Source organism: Papaver somniferum, unplaced genomic scaffold, assembly GCF_003573695.1.
Source record: "Papaver somniferum cultivar HN1 unplaced genomic scaffold, ASM357369v1 unplaced-scaffold_81, whole genome shotgun sequence".
Classification (NCBI taxonomy): domain Eukaryota; kingdom Viridiplantae; phylum Streptophyta; class Magnoliopsida; order Ranunculales; family Papaveraceae; genus Papaver; species Papaver somniferum.
Genome location: NW_020651082.1, coordinates 7,265,661 through 7,286,155, shown reverse-complemented (window position 1 = coordinate 7,286,155; position 20,495 = coordinate 7,265,661). Strand labels below are relative to the sequence as shown.

At 41.3% G+C, this 20,495-nt stretch overlaps 1 protein-coding gene across 1 annotated transcript; it reads left to right on the top strand.

Annotated features, from left to right (window-relative positions):
• Positions 1 to 14,838: 14,838 nt before the first annotated feature.
• LOC113345168 (UPF0261 protein mll9388-like) lies at positions 14,839 to 16,876 on the top strand. The gene is made up of 3 exons (XM_026588986.1): positions 14,839 to 15,020; positions 15,175 to 15,837; positions 16,097 to 16,876. Exons 1-3 carry the CDS (start codon positions 14,877 to 14,879, stop codon positions 16,592 to 16,594), a joined length of 1,305 nt encoding a protein of 434 aa, XP_026444771.1. The 5' UTR covers positions 14,839 to 14,876; the 3' UTR covers positions 16,595 to 16,876.
• The last annotated feature ends 3,619 nt before the right edge of the window (positions 16,877 to 20,495 follow it).

Here is a 20,495-nt window from a genome sequence, read left to right as displayed (position 1 = left end):
TGCGCGGACATCGTTATATTCTTGAGGCTTCTCCCTTGAGGTGTCGGCTCCAGTAGATTTGAAGATGTCCCGCGTTCGCTCTCGTCCGGGCTGACATAATAAGCGAACCCTTTATGATGATTTGGAGATGACAATATTCGTTGAATCTTCCGAAACGCTTCCTTGCCAATGTAGCCTTGGATTTCTTTCACAGTTCGAAGAGGCGGCATCATGAGGATAACTTGAGTCTTGGATGGGTCCACTTTGATTCCCTCAGCAGTCATTCACGATTATCGTCATCAAACCTATTTTAAAGATTGAAACGTCATCTTGACTTTCGTCACGGATAAAGATGAAGAGTGGTTAAAGCGAAAGCTTACCAACACGTATTTCGAGAAAAAGATAGGCGAGTAAACTCGTCTCGAAATAGCAAATGTGTATGTATGAAAACTATCATACTTATACGATTTTGTCTCAAGAGTAGGATAGAGAGATAGACTTTTGAGTGATAGATAAGTTCAAGTTTCCACATACCTTTTAGTCGGATGAAGTTCCACTGGTTCCTCGAGTAGTTCTTCGTCTTCGTAAGATGATCGCCATGGAGTCTGGAGCTCAACTACACTATCCTGTCATAAACCGAGACTTAGCTATAAGTAGTCTAGAAATCAAGACATATAGTTTTGACAACTAAACTTGACAAACATGCTTGAGATAACAACGCATGTGAGTTCGACTGAGCAGTGCTCTAACCCCATCAATAGCTTCACCAAACCCTTGCTCAGTTGGATTTTTTTGGAAAACAGGTAAAAAAACACGTTACCTAAAATATCCATAGCCCACCGTTACAATCCTGACTCAATTAATTACAGGCCCAGTAATCCCAAGACTAATATTTAGCCCATTACTAGTTTGGCTACAACTGGACCCATTTTAGCCCCACGTCAAGCCCAACAGATTCATCCAATATCTTTGCCAATATGTACGAACAATCCAGGAAAATGTGTTCTGCCAGCAATTTGATGACAGAGATCCCGAATGTGACGGACCGGAAAATTACGCCTTTGGCGCGTTACCCCGCAGGCCATAATCTCCCAATATGCCATGATGAAGCTACGATCCGGGCCTCACATCTAGGCAAATGCACGTCCATTTTCCCTTGCAAGCATGCTCTTGGATCATGATGCAGCTAACTTAGCTTCCACACCGTTCCAACTTACCCTTGATCCGCGAAGGGTTTATTAAGAAAACAAAAACTTTCTTAAAAAAGCAAAAACAGCCATTTGAGACCCTAAACGATGGAATTTGGCTAAATTATGGTGACCATGTGGATATATAGATAAAGATGTCATGATCTTTGGGGCGTTTCCCATCAAAGTGGACTCATCTTCAGCTAAATTATGACACTCGGGTTTTTAGCCTATGTCAAACACCTTGATAGGAAGTATGAGCATCTAGTGAATGGAATGTAACTTGCCTCATCAAGTGTGGCCACAATCATCTCTTTCGTCGAGATGCCGAGTCAGATGATATGAGAGGCCAGAATATCGCAATCACCTCCCAATTAGATGATATGAGCGACAAAGTGCTGGATCAGAAATGCTGCAACTCATTGCGGCTGCCTACATACCCTTCCCTACTCTAAAGGGATCAAGCATAGACCGTAATTCATCCACGAAGGAACAAAAACTTAAACCAACTCGTTTTCGAGGTCGTAGCCTAGCAATAATGGTAATGGCCTGGTCCGTAGGCCATTCCGTCAAAAATGCATAATGATTATGCATCATCGGGTCTGCGGTGTGGCATAGTGATTCCTAAGCATCAAATGCCCTCTTCGCAAGGCTATTCAGCTATAAATGATCCTTAGGCATCATTTATACTCTTCCGGCTAAGCTATGAAGCTTACTTGGTACATAGTCCGCATATGCACCTTCAACCAAGTACCCATCCCTATATATGTCTTAATGGAATTTCTACAAGTATGTTTAGGGGAAAAAATTGACATGCTTGCTTCAATGTTCTTCGCAATGATTGCGTTACTTCTCAATGATTTCTTTACTACGCAAAGATTGCTTTACTTCGCAATGATTGCTCAACGCTCGTTCGGTCAGCCCTCTCTGGCCTGATGCACAATGATTGAGCGATATTGGCTCTAGGCCAATAACTTTCGTAATGCGCAATTATCACGCTGCAAGATCAAGGCCACTTACCCAACTGGCCTAATGCATCATGATGATGCAATATTGACCCTTGGCCAAATGCCAAACATAATGCGCCATTTTGGCAGGACATTGTCCTTAAGCCAATCTACCGTGTACCACGCAACAAAAGCTTTAGATGAAGCTTCATCTCAGGCCATGGCGCATCTTTTAGCATGTGCCATTCTGAAAACACAGGGCGCTACACTCTTCACCTCTTTAAAGAATTTTGTCCCCGAAATTCAAAATCAAAAACTATTGTGGACAATATCTTCGGTTTGGATTTCCTGAGCAAAGGTCCTTTGACAGATGCTCAGAAATCACGAGTTTTATCAAGTTATCGTGAAAAAAATTTGGACCTTCTGAGCAACTGACCCATACCACCTGCTCAGGAATCCAAAAGTTCCCACAACAATACAAAGAATAGCAATTGGCTAGTGCCAAGAGGATATCTCGACCAGGTATCCTAGATGGCATCCCATACTACCACCCAGGAATAACTAAGGTTCACAAGTTTAAATATGTCATCGAAATGACAATATTTTAGCACAGTACTGTGTGGAACAGTTTCCAGTTGCCCATCGTCCCTGACGGTCATCCATGTTTCCACTCGTAAGTGGGATGCTAGCCAGGCCTGACAACGCACACCGTTGGTCAGTTGCTAACGTGTGGGGATGAGCAGTCCCATTGTATACCCACCGTCCTAGAGTGTCTTCCGGATATCCACTCGTAAGTGGGGTGCCACTTAGGCCAGGAAAACTCACAGTACTTGAACAAGCTCAACTCGATTCCCATAGTAACTGGCTAAGCAGTTACAAACTCTTTCTGCGAAAAAGTTGGCCTACTCTCCAACTTTAAGTTTCCATTAAGGAAAATACTCGCGAATGAGTCCACTCCGCACAAGTCCCTAGAGTTTTCTCGGAACTTACTCTGATACCATCTGTGACGGACCGAAAACAATTTGGACCTTCTGAGCAACTGTCCCATACCGCCTTCTCAGGAATCCAAAAGTTCCCACAACAATACCAAGAATCGTAATTGGCTAGTGCGAAGAGGATATCTCGACCAGGTATCCTAGATGGCATCCCATACTACCACCCAGGAATCCCTAAGGTTCACAAGTTTAAATATGTCATCGAAATGACAATATTTTAGCATAGTACTGTGTGGAACAGTTTCCAGTTTCCCACCGTCCCTTACGGTCATCCAGGTTGCCACTCATAAGTGGGATGCTAGTCGTTCCTGACAACGCACACCCTTGGCCTGTTGCCAACGTGTGGGGATGATCAGTCCCATTGTCTACCCACCGTCCCAGACGGTCTTCCGGATATCTACTCGTAATGGGGGTGCCACTTAGGTCAAGAAAACTCACAGTAATTGAACAAGCTCAACTCGATTCCCATAATAACTGGCTAAGCAGTTACAAACTCTTTTTGCGAAAACGTTGGCCTACTCTTCAACTTTAAGTTTCCATTAAGGAAAATAATCGCCAATGAGTCCACTCCGCACAAGTCCCTAGAGTTTTCTCGGAACTTGCTTTGGTACCAACTATGACGTACCGGAAAATTACGCCTTTGGCGCGTTGCCCCGCAGGCCGTAATCTCTCGATGCGCCATGATGAAGCTACGATCCGGGCCTCAATGCTAGGCAAATGCGGGTCCATTTTCCCTTGCAAGCATGATCATGGAGCATGATGCAGCTAACTTAACTTCCACACCGTTCCAACTTACCCTTGATCCGTGAAGAGTTTATTAAGAAAACAAAAACTTTGCTAATAACGGCCAAAATGGCCTTATACCCTAAACGATGGAATTTTCCTAATTCTGATGACCATGTGGATCTATAGATCAACATTTCTTGATTTTTGGGCCGTTTCCCATCAAAGTGGACTCTTCTTCAGTTAAATTACGACACTCAGATTTTTAGCCTATGTCGAACACCTTGATAGGAAGTATGAGCATCCAGTAAATGGAATGCAACTTTTCTCATCAAGTTTGGCCACAATCATCTCTTGCGTCGATCTGCCGATCCAGATGATATGAGAGGCCAGAGTTTCGCAATCATCTCCCAATTAGATGATATGAGCGAAAAATTGCTGGAGCGGCAATTATGCAACTCATTTCGGCTGCCTATGTACCCTTCCCTACTCTAAAGGGATCAAGCACAGACCGTAGTTCATCCACGAAGGGACAGAAACTTAAAACAACTCGTTTGCGAGGTCGTATCCTAGCAATAATTTTAATGGCTTGGTCCGTAGGACATTCTGTCAAAGATGCATAATGATTATGCATCATCGGGTCCGCCGCGTGGCATAATGATGCCTAAGCATCAAATTCCCTCTTCGCAAGGCTATGCAGCTATAAATGAGCCTTTGGCATCATTTATACTCTTTCTTCTAAGCTATGAGGCTTACTTGGTACATAGTCCGCATATGCACCTTCAACCAAATTCCCATCCCTATATATGTCTTAACGGAATTTCTACAAGTATGTTTAGGGGAGAAAATTGACATGTTTGCTTTAATGTTCTTCGCAATTATTGCGTTACTTCGCAATGATTTCTTTACTTCGTAAAGATTGCTTTACTTCGCAATGATTTCTTTACTTCACAATGATTGCGTACAATGATTGCGCAACACTCGTTCGGTCAGCCCTCTCAGGCCTGATGCACAATGATTGATCGATATTGGCTCTAGGTCAATAATTTTCGTAATGCGCAATTATTACGCTGCAAGATCAAGGCCACTTACCCAATTTGCCTAATGCATCATGATGATGCAATATTGACCCCTGGCCAAATGCCAAACCTAATGCGCCATTTTGGCAGGACATTGGCCTTAAGCCAATCTACCGTGTACCACGCAACAAAAGCTTTAGATGAAGCTTCATCTCAGGCCATGGCGCATCTTTTAGCATGTGCCATTATAAAAACACAGGGCGCTACACTCTTCACCTCTTTAAAGAATTTCGTCCTCGAAATTCAAAACCAAAAACTATTGTGGACAATCTCTTCGGTTTGGATTTCCTGAGCAAAGGTCCTTTGCCAGATGCTCAGAAATCACGAGTTTTATCAAGTTATCATGAAAAACAATTTGGACCTTCTGAGCAACTGTCCAATATCGCATGCTCAGGAATCCAAAAGTTCCCACAACAATACCAAGAATCGCAATTGGCTAGTGTCAAGAGGATATCTCGACCAGGTATCCTAGATGGCATCCCATACTACCACCCAGGAATCCCTAAGGTTCACAAGTTTAAATATGTCATCGAAATGACAATATTTTAGCACAGTACTGTGTGGAACAGTTTCCAGTTTCCCAACGTCCCTGACGGTCATCTAGGTTGCCACTCATAAGTGGGATGCTAGTCGGGCCTGACAACACACACCCATGGCATGTTGCCAACGTGTGGGGATGATCAGTCCCATTGTCTACCCACCGTCCCAGACGGTCTTCCAGATATCTACTCGTAATGGGGGTGCCACTTAGCTCAGGAAAACTCACAGTACTTGAACAAGCTCAACTCGATTCCCATAATAAATGGCTAAGCAGTTACAAACTCTTTCTGCGAAAAAGTTGGCCTAATCTTCAACTTTAAGTTTCTATTAAGGAAAATACTAGCCAATGAGTCCACTCCGCACAAGTCCCTAGAGTTTTCTCGGAACTTGCTCTGGTACCAACTATGATGGACCGGAAAATTACGCCTTTGGCGCGTCGCCCCGCAGGCCGTAATCTCTCGATGCGCCATGATGAAGCTACGATACGGGCCTTAATGCTAAGCAAATGCACGTCCATTTTCCCTTGCAAGCATGATCATGGAGCATGATGCATCTAACTTAGCTTCCACATCTTTCCAACTTACCCTTGATCCGTGAAGAGTTTATTAAGAAAACAAAAACTTTGCTAATAACGGCCAAAATGGCCTCATACCCTAAACGATGGAATTTTCCTAATTATGATGACCATGTGGATCTATAGATCAACATTTCTTGATTTTTGGGCCGTCTCCCATCAAAGTGGACTCTTCTTCAGCTAAATTACGACATTCAGGTTTTTATCCTATGTCGAACACCTTGATAGGAAGTATGAGCATCCAGCGAATGGAATGCAACTTTCCTCATCAAGTTTAGCCACAATCATCTCTTGCGTCGAGCTTCCGAGCCATATGATATGAGAGGCCAGAATTTCACAATCATCTCCCAATTAGATGATATGAGCGAAAAAGTGCTGGACCGGCAATTATGCAACTCATTGCGGATGCCTACGTACCCTTCCCTACTCTAAAGGGATCAAGCACAGACCGTAGTTCATCCACGAAGGGACAGAAACTTAAAACAACTCGTTTGCGAGGTCGTAGCCTAGCAATAATGGTAATGACCTGGTCCGTAGGCCATTCTGTCAAAGATGCATAATGATTATGCATCATCGGGTCCGCGGCGTGGCATAATGATGCCTAAGCATCAAATTCCCTCTTCGCAAGTCTACGCAGCTATAAATGAGCATTTGGCATCATTTATACTCTTCCGGCTAAGCTATGACGCTTACTTGGTACATAGTCCGCATATGCACCTTCAACCAAGTTCCCATCCCTATATATGTCTTAACGGAATTTCTACAAGTATGTTTAGGGGAGAAAATTGACATGCTTGCTTCAATGTTCTTCGCAATTATTGCGTTACTTCGCAATGATTGCTTTACTTCGCAAAGATTTCCTTACTTCGCAATGATTGCTTTACTTCACAATGATTGTGTACAATGATTGTGCAACACTCGTTCGGTCAGCCCTCTCAGGCCTGATGCATAATGATTGAGCGATATTGGATCTAGGTTAATAATTTTCGTAATGCGCAATTATTACGCTGCAAGCTCAAGGACACCTACCCAAGTGGCTTAATGCATAATGATGATGCAACATTGACCCTTGCCCAAATGCCAAACATAATGCGACATTTTGGCGCGACATTGGCCTTAAGACAATCTACAGCGTACCACGCAACAGAAGCTTTAGATGAATCTTCATCTCAGGCCATGGTGCATCTTTTACAATTCGTCATTCTAAAATACAGGGTGTTACACTCTTCACCCCTTTAAATATTTTCGTCCCCGAAATTCAAAATGAAAAACTATTGTGGACAATCTCTTCGGTTTGGATTTCCTGAATAAAATGCCTTTGCCAGATGCTCAGAAATCACGGTTTTTTTCAAGTTATTGTGAACAAAAATTTAGACCTTATGAGCAACCATTCCATACCGCCTGCCCAAGAATCCAAAAGTTCCCACAACAATTCCAAGAATCGTAATTGGCTAGTGCCAATAGGATATCTCGGCCGGGTATCCTAGATGGCATCCCATACTAACACCAAGGAATCCCTAAGGTTCACAAGTTTAAAGATGTCATCGAAATGACAATATTTTAGCACAGTACTGTGTGGAACAGTTTCCAGTTGCCCATCGTCCCTGACGGTCATCCATGTTTCCACTCGTAAGTGGGATGCTAGCCAGGCCTGACAACGCACACCGTTGGTCAGTTGCCAACGTGTGCGGATGAGCAGTCCCATTGTCTACCCACCGTCCCAGAAGGTCTTCCGGATATCCAATCGTAAGTGGGGTGCCACTTAGCCCAGGAAAAATCACAGTACTTGAACAAGCTCAACTCGATTCCCAGAGTAACTGGCTAAGCAGTTACAAACTCTTTCTGCGAAAAAGTTGGCCTACTCTCCAACTTTAAGTTTCCATTAATGAAAATACTCGCCAATGAGTCCACTCCGCACAAGTCCCTAGAGTTTTCTCGGAACTTACTCTGATACCATCTGTGACGGACCGAAAACAAAAGCTTTGCTAATAACGGCCAAAATGGCCTCATACCCTAAAGGATGGAATTTGGCTAAATTCTGGTGACCATGTGGATCTGTAGATCAACATGTATTGATCTTTGGGCCGTTTCCCATCAAAGTGGACTCATCTTCAGCTAAATTACGACACTCGGGTTTTTAGCCTATGTCTAACACCTTGATAGGAAGTATAACCATCTAGTGAATGGAATGCAACTTGCCTCATAAAGTGTGCCCACAATCATCTCTTGCGTCGAGCTTCCGAGCCAGATGATATGAGAGGCCAGAATGTCGCAATCATCTCCCAATTAGATGATATGAGCGAAAAAGTGCTGGACCGGCAATGGTGCAACTCATTGCGGCTGCCTACGTACCCTTCCCTACTCTAAAGAGATCAAGCATAGACCGTAGTTCATCCACGAAGGAACAAAAACTTAAACCAACTCGTTTTCGAGGTCGTAGACTAGCAATAATGGTAATGGCCTGGTCCGTAGGCCATTCCGTCAAAGATGCATAATGATTATGAATCATCGGGTCTGCGGTGTGGCATAGTGATTCCTAAGCATCAAATGCCCTCTTCGCAAGGCTACGCAGCTATAAATGACCCTTAGGCATCATTTATACTCTTCCGGCTAAGCTATGAAGCTTACTTGATACATATTCCGCATATGCACCTTCAACCAAGTACCCGTCCCTATATATGTCTTAATGGAATTTCTACAAGTACGTTTAGGGGAGCGAATTGACATGCTTGCTTCAATGTTCTTCGCAATGATTGCGTTCATTCGCAATGATTTCTTTACTTCGCAAAGATTTCTTTACAATAATTACGCAACACTCGTTCAGCCAGCCCCCTCTGGCCTGATGCACAATGATTGTGCGATATTGGCTCTAGGTCAATAACTTTCGTAATGCGCAATTATTACGCTACAAGCTCAAGGCCACCTACCCAACTGGCCTAACGCATCATGATTATGCATCATTGACCCTTAGCCAAATGCCAAACATAATGTGCCATTTTGGCGTGACATTGGCTTTAATCCAATGTACCGCGTACAACGCAACAGAAGCTTTAGATGATGCTTCATCTCAGACCATGGTGTATCCTAGATGGAATCCCATACTACAACCCAGGAATCCCTAAGGTTCAAAAGTTTATATATGACATCGAAATGACAATATTTTAGCAAAGTACTGTGTGGAACTGTTTCCAGTTGCCCACTGTTCCTGACGGTCATCCAGGTTGCCACTCGTAAGTGGGATACTAGCCGGACCTGACAACACACACCCTTGGCCAGTTGCATACATGTGGGGATGATCAGTCCCTTTGTTTACCCACCGTCCCAGACGGTCTTCCGGATATGCACTCGTATGTGGGGAGCCACTTAGGCCAGGCAAACTCACAGTACTTGAACAAGCTCAACTTGGTTCCCATAGTAACTAGCTAAGCAGTTACAAACTCTTTCTGTGAAAAAGTTGGTCTACTCACCAACTTTAAGTTTCCATTAAGGAAAATACTCGCCAATGAGTCCACTCCGCACAAGTCCCTAGAGTTTTCTCGGAACTTTCTCTGATACCAACTGTGACGGACCGGAAAATTACGCCATTGAGGCGTTTCCCCGCAGGCCGTAATCTCTCGATGCGCCATGATGAAGCTACGATCTGGGCCTCAAAGCTAGGCAAATGCACGTCCATTTGCCCTTGCAAGCATGCTCGTGGAGCATGATGCAGTTAACTTAGCTTCCATACCGTTCCAACTTACCCTTGATCAACGAAGGGTTTATTAAAAAAAATAACTTTCCTAAAACGGCAAAAATTGCCATTTGAGGCCCTAAAGGATGGAATTTGGCTAAATTCTGGTGACCGTGTGGATCTGTAGATCAACATGTCTTGATATTTGGGCCGTTTCCAATCAAAATGGACTCCTCTTGAGCTAAATTATGACACTCGGGGTTTTATCCTATGTCGAACACCTTGATAGGAAGTATGCGCATCCAGTGAATGAAATGCAACTTGCCTCATCAAGTTTGGCCACAATCATCTCTTGTGTCAAGCTGCCGAGCCAGATGATATGAGAGGCCAGAATGTCGCAATCATCTCCCAATTAGATGATATGAGCGACAAAGTGCTGGACTGGCAATGCTGCAACTCATTGCGGCTGCCTACGTACCCTTCCCTACTCTAAAGGAAACAAGCACTGAGCGTAGTTCATCCACGAAGGGATAGAAACCGAAACCAACTCGTTTGCGAGGTCGTAGCCTAACAATAATGGTAATGGCCTGGTCAGTAGGCCATTCCGTCAAAGATGCATAATGATTATGCATCATCGGGTCCGCGGCGTGGCATAATGATGCCTAATCATCAAATTCCATCTTCACAAGGCTACGCACCTATAAATGATCCTTAGGCATCATTTATACTTCCGTCTAAGGTATGAAGCTTACTTGCTACATAGTCCGCATATGCACCTTCAACCAAGTACCCGTCCCTATATATGTCTTAATGGAATTTCTACAAATATGTTTAGGGGAGAAAATTGACATGCTTTATTCAATGTTCTTCGCAATGATTGGGTTCATTCACAATGATTGCGTTACTTCGCAAAGATTGCTTTACTTCGCAATGATTGCGCAACACTCGTTCGACCAGCCCTCTCTGGCCTGATGCACAATGATTGTGCGATATTGGCTCTAGGCCAATAAATTCCGTAATGCATCATGATGATGCAAAATTGACCCTTGGCCAAATGCCAAACATAATGCGCCATTTTGGCGCGGCATTGGCTTTAAGCTTATCTACCGCGTACCACGCAACAGAAGCTTTAGATGAAGCTTCATCTCAGGCCATGGCGCATCTTTTAGCATGCGTCGTGCTAAAAACACAGGGTGTTACACTCTTCACCCCTTTAGTTATAAACTAGGTCAACTAATAGTGGGACAGAGGTAGTATTTTTTTATAAAAAAATAATTCTAAGTAAATTAAATAAACTAATCAAATAAACACATAGATAGAATTACACAAGCATGCCACTAAGAGGAAATGAGTGGAGAGGCCTTTCCATAATATATTTAATTAATTATGCGGAATCTGGCGATGTGGGACTATTTTCCTTTCACACGCACCTTCACGTGTAAGGCTAGTCATTCATTCGGCCTAACACGTGGACCTAGGTACGAGTGACCAGTCAATCGGTAACAGGTGTACATGTGACTAAATCGGTACACATCGGTCTACACCCTGGGTGTGTACAAATACAAAATTGGTATACTTCGGCCAGTAACTCGTCCTACACCCGACGTACAACAGGTATGGGTCTGGGGCTTAACTCTGATACCATGTTAAAGTCTGCGAGCATCCAACTTAAAACCAAGTCTGCGGCCATCCAACTCAAAACCAATTGACAATGAGTGGATCGGCCCTTCCATAATATATTTAAGTTAATTATGCGGAATCTAGCTATGTGGGACTATTGTCCTTTCACACGCCCCTCACGTGTAAGGCTAGTAATTCATTCGGTCTAACGTGTGGACCTACGTACGAGTGAGACTATTGTCCTTTCACACGCTCCTCACGTGTAAGGCTAGTAATTCATTCGGTCTAACACGTGGACCTACGTACGAGTGACCAGTCAATCGGTAACAAGTGTACATGTGACTAAATTGGTACACATGCATCGGCCCCTCGGCCTACATCCCGGGTGTACAAGCGACAAAATCGGTACACTTCGGCCAGTAATTCGGCCTACACCAGGCGTACAGCAGGTCTGGGTCTTGGCTATGATACCATGTTAAAGTCTGCGAGCATCCAATTCAAAACCAATTGGCAATGAGTGGAGCAGCCCTTCCATATTATATTTAAGTTAATTATGCGGAAACAAACGATGTGAGACTATTGTCCTTCCACACCCCCAACACGTGGAACACATACGTAATCACCAAATTCGGGTGATGACCACGTACGTAATCACACATCGGTCACAATTATAATAATGTCCAAAATCGGACCTACACCCCGCGTACGGGCCTAACTCTGATAACATTTAAATTCTGTGGACATCCAACCCAAAAATCAATTGACAATGAGTGGAGCGGCCCTTCCCTAACTATTATATTTAAGTTAATTATGCGAAAACAATGGATGTGGAACTATTGTCCTACCACATGCTAAGTTATATGCTGTGGTGTGTTGTGCTAAATTTTAGCATGTTGTACATTGGGTTTCATATATAAATCAAGGAGAGAGTGAGGTAGATTTATAACTTAATACTTTCAATATATTAGGCGGGTAGGATAGGATAATACCTCTCCCTACCCTTTGACGATGGATAAAAAAAATTTAATCGTCCCTCTACCCATCAAATGACGGGTAGGATAAAAGTAACGGGTGCAATCCTATATTATGGATGGATATGTACAACCCTAATTTACACAAATCACAGAAGAATTACACTGGTAGCAAAAAGTTTATAAAATTATCATACGTTTATCTAGCTAATATACGACTTGATCAAAATCTAAATCCATTTAATTCAAATAAATATAAATGGATTTTTGATAAAGTATCCCTATTTTTCACATTACACTAAAAAAATGCTCCCGTTTTTTTAGAAATTTGTTAAAGTACCCTTTCCTTGACCGTTTTATTCAAAATGGGGCAATTAGCAGCTGTTAATGCTTAGGTGGAAGCGTCAAAATGTCTAAAAGGCCCCTCCTACCAAGCTGAGTTGAATCTACTTGAATCGTCGCTTCGAGTCGAGTCAATACCTGCAACATTACTACCACTTCCATTTAGTAACTTACAAAACCACTACCACTAATTCGATATATTTCTTACATTCAATTAAAACTACATATCATACTTAGCCTTATAACTGAATCAAAACTACTGCCAAAACTTGCTTCTCTGCAACACCATTCAAATCATACCTTCCACTGCCAAGACCCTGTCCTAACATACATTTAGTTGTAAATGACCACCAGCTCAATCACCTGAGTTCATCAAACTACCACTGTAAAGAGTGACAACCAAACCCAAGTTTCAGACCATCAATACCATGTTCTTACTCTTTCTCATCCTCAAGTTATGTCCAGCATTAACACTGACTCCTACAACAACATCCTTCCATCACTGCATTGAATTGCAGGTTCAATATCATCTCCTCTCAGCATCCACACAGATCTGTGCTCATCTCCATACAATCACCTACATATTCCTAAAGTAGCAATCCACAACATCCACTACTTCAACTCTATTACTACCTATTCTTCTGCATTTTAAGCACACAACTACTAGAGCCAAACCAATTCCTTCTCCTCTGGAATCCCATCTCAATTGTTGCTCCCGGATTCTTCTCTATTCAACGACAAACTCTAAATTCATCTCAATTGCAGCTTCCTATCCATGCTTCAGTTGTTTCAGTTCCAACAGCTACCATCAACTTGAGTCTGCAACCCCCATCTACACAGTTCATCATAACCAGTTTGCACAACACAACCATTATCAGCACTTCCCTGTTCAGCTCACAACCAACACAAATAAACATCATCCAAAATCTCCTACTTCATCTTAATCTTCAATTGCCTGCACCAATTACCAGATAACATAACCTAGTCATACATCTATTACTTCCTTCAGTCACAGCAAAATCTGTAGCTCCATGAATTTCAGCTCTCCACAACCATCGCAGATTCAAACACCACCAGATATAAAATAGGGTTTGAACCTGCACAGCACCACCACCTTGTCTGTAATCTTCATTTTCATTACCATAGAATTCAAACAAAACCCATCAAGACCATGTTCAATTTCTCTCTTTCTCTGAAACTTCCATTCAAATCCACTTATTCTTCTTTTGTAACTCAATTAGAAACGCTCTCTTCTCTGTCGAACTTTGAGAATTGAGGAACCCATTTTGAAGCTCTCCACTTCACTGTATCGCAGACTACCTAAATATCTCAAGAACCCTAATTCAGGGAAATCCTCAAATTGAATCGTACAAACCCTAATTGAACAATTGATTCAATTCAGGTTTCAAAACAAACATTCACACACCAACTAATACAAACCCATAACTTAAATTGGCTCAATTTAATCAAATCAGAAAAGAAAAAAAAAAGATTAAATACACAGAATCAGGAAGCTCTTCAATCGACTCAAAGAACACAAGAACCCTAATTTAAAAAAATTCCCAAGAACACAAGAACCTTAATCAGAAATTTATTCATATTTTTTCCTAACATATTTTTGTTTACAATATCTTCTCTAACATCTCTAACTAGTGGTGATGAAGAAAAAAACAAGGCGGCGTCTCTTTTTCTCACCGCTTATGAAAAAAAGAGAAAGAGAATGAAGGAATGAATGAATAGAGCTGTGTTGTATTAGGATAGTTATATGTGATAGGGTAAAGAGGTAATTTAACCCGATTTTTGATTAGGCAAACGACCCGTGACTAAATCATGCGGGTCCAAGGTGCGAAAGTAAACGGTAGGGACAGTTTAGAAAGTTTGAAAAAAACATGGATACTTTATCAAAATTCCCAAATATAAAACGTAAACGTGTCTGGATTATATATCGCAACAGATTTACTTAATTCAAACAACTTATAGTAATTATCATTTTCTGCAGTATCACATATCATCTTCACCACACAAAACATTATCTTATCCTAATAAAGAGAAATAAAAAAAATTATCCTAACAAGTTTAATTCAAATAAATATAAATGTGATTGGATTATATAGTCCAACAGGCTACGTCATAAACGTGCGGGACACAAACCTTTACAGGAAGATTAAAAGTCCACCATAAAGCTGGTGGATATTTATAGCTATATATGGATGTCTTAGCATTTACACAGACACATAATTCAATTGAAAATGGGGGAGGATGATAAGGTTCTGCAAGTTTTCTGCATTGCAACAGCTGATACGAAGTTAGAAGAACTTCTTTTTTTGTCTAATTCAGTACAGTCTAATCTTGACATATTTTGCAAAAACAGCCAAAGTAGTCACTCATTTAAAGTACGTACGTTCATTTCTTTCTTTTTTTGATAATTTTTGATGTGACCAAATTCTGTACCCTGTAGGTTCATCTTTTTTCGATTATAGGTCTTCTGAAAGCTGTGTTCCGGCTTCAAAGAATGCTAAAAATGTCGTATTTTTGTGGGCATGTCAGATTCAGGTGACGGTTGTCGATGTTTCAGCTGATACGCACACAAAGGACCCCATGAGCTTTAAGAATTTTCCATATGTAACAAGAGAAGAAATTTTGTCAAATTACAAGCACCACCAAACTTTCGAAGAAACTGATCTTCCTAACGATAGAGGTGAAGCAGTTGCTGTTATGAGTAAATCACTGAAAAATTTCCTTAAGAAAACTCTCGACAATCAACTTCTTGCCGGAGCTATTGGTCTTGGAGGCACCGGAGGGACATCGTTACTATCAAACGCTTTGAGAGAACTTCCTGTTGGGATTCCAAAGTTCATTATATCAACTGTTGCTAGTGGTCATACTAGTCATTATATCGGTACATCGGATTTGATCTTACTCCCATCCGTGATAGATATTTGTGGGATTAACAGCATAAGCCGTGTCGTGTTTTCTAACGCTGGTGCCTCTTTTGCTGGAATGGTGGTTGGGAGAATTTTCGGACTTCCAGATATTTCTAATGTGACTAAGAAACTCACTGTTGGTATAACTATGGCTGGTATTACTAATCCATGTGTAAATGTTGTAAAAGAAAGATTAGAGAAATTAGGCTTCGAAACACTGATTTTTCATGCCACTGGTGTTGGTGGTCGAGCCATGGAGGATCTGGTTAGAAGTGGATCCATACAGGTATCTTAGTACTAGCTAGTCACTTGTTTTCAGGGTGAGAATCCTTTTTTTTTTTTTTTTTTTTGATCGATGAAAGATTTGGTGCTGCCGTGCTGATCACCGAATGAGTTCACCACTGTACTACAGTGACATCGGTTTTTCGGTGATTATTTTTTAGGATACAAGATTTCATTTCTGTTCTTGTAGGGCTTTTTTTTTAGTGGATTTTTCTTGCTTCACAATTCATTTAAGCTGTTCATCTTTGTTTTTTGTGTTTTAGGCTATAATGGATATCACAACCACTAAAGTTGCAGATTATCTAGTGGGAGGTATTATGGGATGTGACAGTTCTCGCTTTGACGCTGTTCTAGAAACGGGGGTGCCTTTAGTTCTAAGCTTAGGGGCGTTAGATGTATCGACATTCAGAGCTGAACAAGTACCTTCCGAGTTTAATCAAAGGAACTTACTTATGCACAATGAGCAGATTACAGCCATGCGAACTACTGCAGAGGAAAGCAAGAAATTTGCTTCTTTTATAGCTGAGAAGATGAACAAAGCTTCGTCAAAGATACGTATTTGTTTGCCAGAGAAGGGTATATCTTCATTGGATTCACCAGGGAAACCCTTTTATGACCCTGTCGCTACGACAACTCTCATCGATGAATTTCAGAATCTAGTTGTCACGAACGATGATCGCCAGGTGAAGAAGTGTCCTTATCATATCAACGATCGTGAGTTCGCCAACGTGTTGGTCGACTCCTTGTTGCAAGTATTGTAGCTTGAATGATTCCGTCCCTCATTAGATAAAAACTGTCCCAAATGTGGACAGTATTATAAGATCCCCGTAGGGGATTCAGTTTAAGGTCATGGTGTATCCGAGAGACTATCATCGTTATTCTTTTCTGTGCATGGCTGCTAATTGGGGTACCATAGGGAGGTATCAAATTCCTTACACCACAAACCCTTCCTTGTAATGTTACCCCTATTAGCAACGTTGCCATTCTGTCAAGGGAAAAATACAGTTTAGTCCAAAAGACAGTCCAAAAATATAGTTTAGTCCAGTCCGAGTCAACTAGGTACAAATTAGTTCAAAATATGGGAAAGTACATTAATAACTCTTGTCATTTATAATTTAGTCCAAATATTAGCAATTCAGTCCACAGTGACTTATGATGATGTCAGAAATTTTAATCAACATAAAAAAAAATTAAAAACCAATTTATCTTTTGAACCGTTTGTCCAAAATTTACAAACTTTATAGATTTGGGAAGCTCTTTCCGGTAGCTACAAAAAGAAACCCATATGACTATATAATTTTCATTTTCTAAAAAATCTTAGTTTACACTGGTGTACAAACATGTACACATCTACAAAAATTCAGAAAATCCAAAGACAAGTCAAGTTGCACTAAATCCACACACACCTTGAATCGTCCACCTAAATACCACTAATGCTTTTCCCTGGACCTGCAAAAAGAGTACTGGTGGGCCCGGAAGTGTGTGAAAATTAAGCGCAATAAAAACGCGGGCCTACAGTAATACCACAAGTGCACGGTCGTCAGTTGTAGCTCGTGCAAGTACGGGTCGAATCCACAGGGACTGGGTGTGTTTGGAGTGTGTAGCTATTTTGGGCTTCTAAGTTGCTATTGGGCTTTGGTAACTTCTAGGCACAGTGGGCTTGGCTTTGGTTTTGAAGTGCACTGGGCTCTTGATTGAGTTTGTGCTTTGGCCTTATTCTATAAGAATGAACTGGGCTTTGGGCCTTTGGACTACAGATGGACTGAACTGAGCCTTGGGCACCCTAACAGTGATCTGGGCTTTTGCTTCACCCTAGCAATGAGCTGGGCTTTTGGCCTTAACCTAACAGTCTTCAATGACAAAGAAACAGAGAACAAACCAGGAAGGACAAAAAAACAATGGCAAAGAAAGAACAGTGAAGGTAAAGAAACAGTAGTGAAGAGTAACAAAGATATAGTGTATCAAAGAGTGACAGTGAAATGAAAACAGAAAAGAAACAGAGAAAGAAAACAGATGAAGTGAATAAGAAAACAGTGAGACAAAAACACTAAAGTGACAGTGGTAAAGACAATGAAACAATGGAAGCATATACAATGGCAGTGAAATGGTGATTGTTAACAGTGGCAAAGTGCCAACGAAGCAAAGTAAGTTACAAAAGAAAGTGGTAAAAGAAAGGTGGCAGTGAAGATGATGTGAAGCAATGGTATTGAAGTAAACCAAGGCTATGAGCCAAGGGAAGAGAGGAGGTTGCAGTTGTGGCTAAGCTAAGGCTTAGAATCCACCTTGTGTCCTAGCTAAACAATGCAAAAACTTAAGCATCCAACTAGAATGGGAAGAGAATCAGCTTGCTCACTGATTTGCCCCTAGCATTGACTGTCTTTTGAAAGCACAGTCAATCACAGGCATATCAGAGCACCAACTTCTTCCCATTACTCAAGCAAAACAGGCCTTCCTAGCAATTCATCATTCATTAGTGCACTAAGGTTTCATCTGAGCCTCAACAGTGAACTCAGAACATAATTAACACTACAATGGAACTAAACATGATTAACAGGAACAACACACATTTAAACAACACACATTTAACAGGAACAACACATTTAACAGGAACACATTTAGAATGGCAAAACAGTAACACACATGTAAACAACACACATTAACAGGAACAACACACATTTAACAGGAACAACACAACATTTAAACTACTAAACAGTGAATGAAAATTGCAAAACAAGAACCCTAAAAATTAACAGTGAAATTAAATTAACCCAATTAGGGGGTTTCTCGGCTAACCAAGAACAACCTTTAACATCCTACATCAGTTCCTATTTATAGTTTACAAAAAAATACAAAATTTCACCAAAACCCTAAATTTGCAAACCCTAACTTTTGGGGAAAATCAAATTCGACATACCCATGTGTAAATTGGCTTCGACCCATGCCCTGTTGATGTTATACTGCTCCCCCTCTAGCTCTTGTTGCGCTGTTGGCCTAGCCCTAGACGTCTGTGAACCCTAGCTTCTCTCACTGTCGAGTTTGTAGCATCAGGACTCGATGCTACAGACGAGAAAGGAAGAGACAAGGGTGGTGATTGAATCCTGAGTTTGTCGGGGGAAGGTGGTAGTGGTGGTGTTCGAGGTGGAGATGGAAGAGATGGTGGAGGTGATGGAGTTGCAGAGCAGCTCTCTGTTGTTTGGGAAGAAGAGAGGAAGAACCCGATGGATAAGAAGGGTCTGTTTGGTTGGGTAATAGGGTTCGGTGACTAGGGTGTGAAGCAGGGATAGAGAACTTTGATGAACATCGAGTAAAGAGCGTTGGATGATCCCATATAGATTGAATCGAACGGCTACGATGGAGAGGTATGTGGCGACCGTTGGATTATGAGATACAACAAAATTGACGACACCAGATGGAGTTAGGTGTTGTAGTGTTAAGGGGAAATATCGAGGTTTGATGCGCAGGCAAAGAAGCGACCGTAGGATCTAAATGTGATCTAATCTGAAGGCTTGGAATTTAGGTACTATGGTGTTTTGCAGGGACTTCAGATTTTGATGAACGATGAAGAAGCGACCATTGGATGATGAGATGGATCCGATCTAACGGCTGAGAATGGAGGCGGGTATGGATATAGAAAATGGGTTTGGGTAAGGGTTTTGGGCCTTGGGTATGCCCAGCCCATATCTTCTTTAAGAACAATTCTTCCTTCTTGAGCCCATTCCTAGCTTTTTGGACGTGCGCTCCATTCTTTGCGTCTTCCTTGCGTAATTTCTTCCGGCTTTTCACTACTTTTCTGCTCTTTTCCGCTCTGCTATTCATCCAAACTTTATTTATTACCTAAAAATGCAAAATTAAGTAAGAAAAATATTTATTCTTGAAAACAATGAAAATACAGAATATGGGATAAAATGTAGAATTACTGCACAAAAGATGAGTTAAATGCCAACAAAAAGGGATAAATATATACATTATTTGGCACTCATCAAGTACCCATATGAATATAATTTTCATTTATTAAAAACTAATTGTCTTTATCCTAGAAATGAATAGAATTAGTCACAAAAATAATCTAAGATAAGTAAGCTCAACATTTTAGGGTATAAAACCCAATTTACCAACTGATTTCAAATTCGGAAAACTCTAATATGAAGTTTACATTTTTGATTAAGAATTCGGAGTAAAAATGTATCATAAACATCAAAATTGCTGACACTGTCATCTTATTTCAGTGCCACTTCTCTTCAACAGGTGAGTGAATTATTACCTACCCCTATAACTGAAGTTTTATGGGAATAGAAGTTAAGTGAATTACCTCCATGGAACTCGCTGGTGCGCATTCCATCTCGGTGAAGCTCGTTGACATACTCGGTGTTTCTCGGCACTCTTCTTTACCATCAAAAACTTCTTTCTTTTCACCTTCTATCTGAAATGATTCATCGCGTTTTCACGCGACCACCTGCAGCCAAAATATTGGCAATAATGTTAGCGAAAAGGCTTACACCTTGCGCAAGTAGAAACTAAGGTGTATCGATTGACCACCAGATCTAGTACCTCCTTTATCATCAAAATTAGATAAATGAGTAAAAAATCAAAAGGTTTCAATGAAAGTAAAAATACCACACGACATATATATATAAATTCCTTCCAAATGCAAGTATCGCTAAC

Excerpts from the sequence above, each read along its gene's own strand:
- LOC113345168 (XM_026588986.1), top strand. The coding sequence starts at position 14,877 with ATGGGGGAGGATGATAAGGTTCTGCAAGTTTTCTGCATTGCAACAGCT. Across the intron at positions 15,021-15,174 it reads AAAGTAGTCACTCATTTAAA|ATTCAGGTGACGGTTGTCGA; the intron begins GTACGTACGTTC and ends TGGGCATGTCAG. Across the intron at positions 15,838-16,096 it reads TTAGAAGTGGATCCATACAG|GCTATAATGGATATCACAAC; the intron begins GTATCTTAGTAC and ends TTTGTGTTTTAG.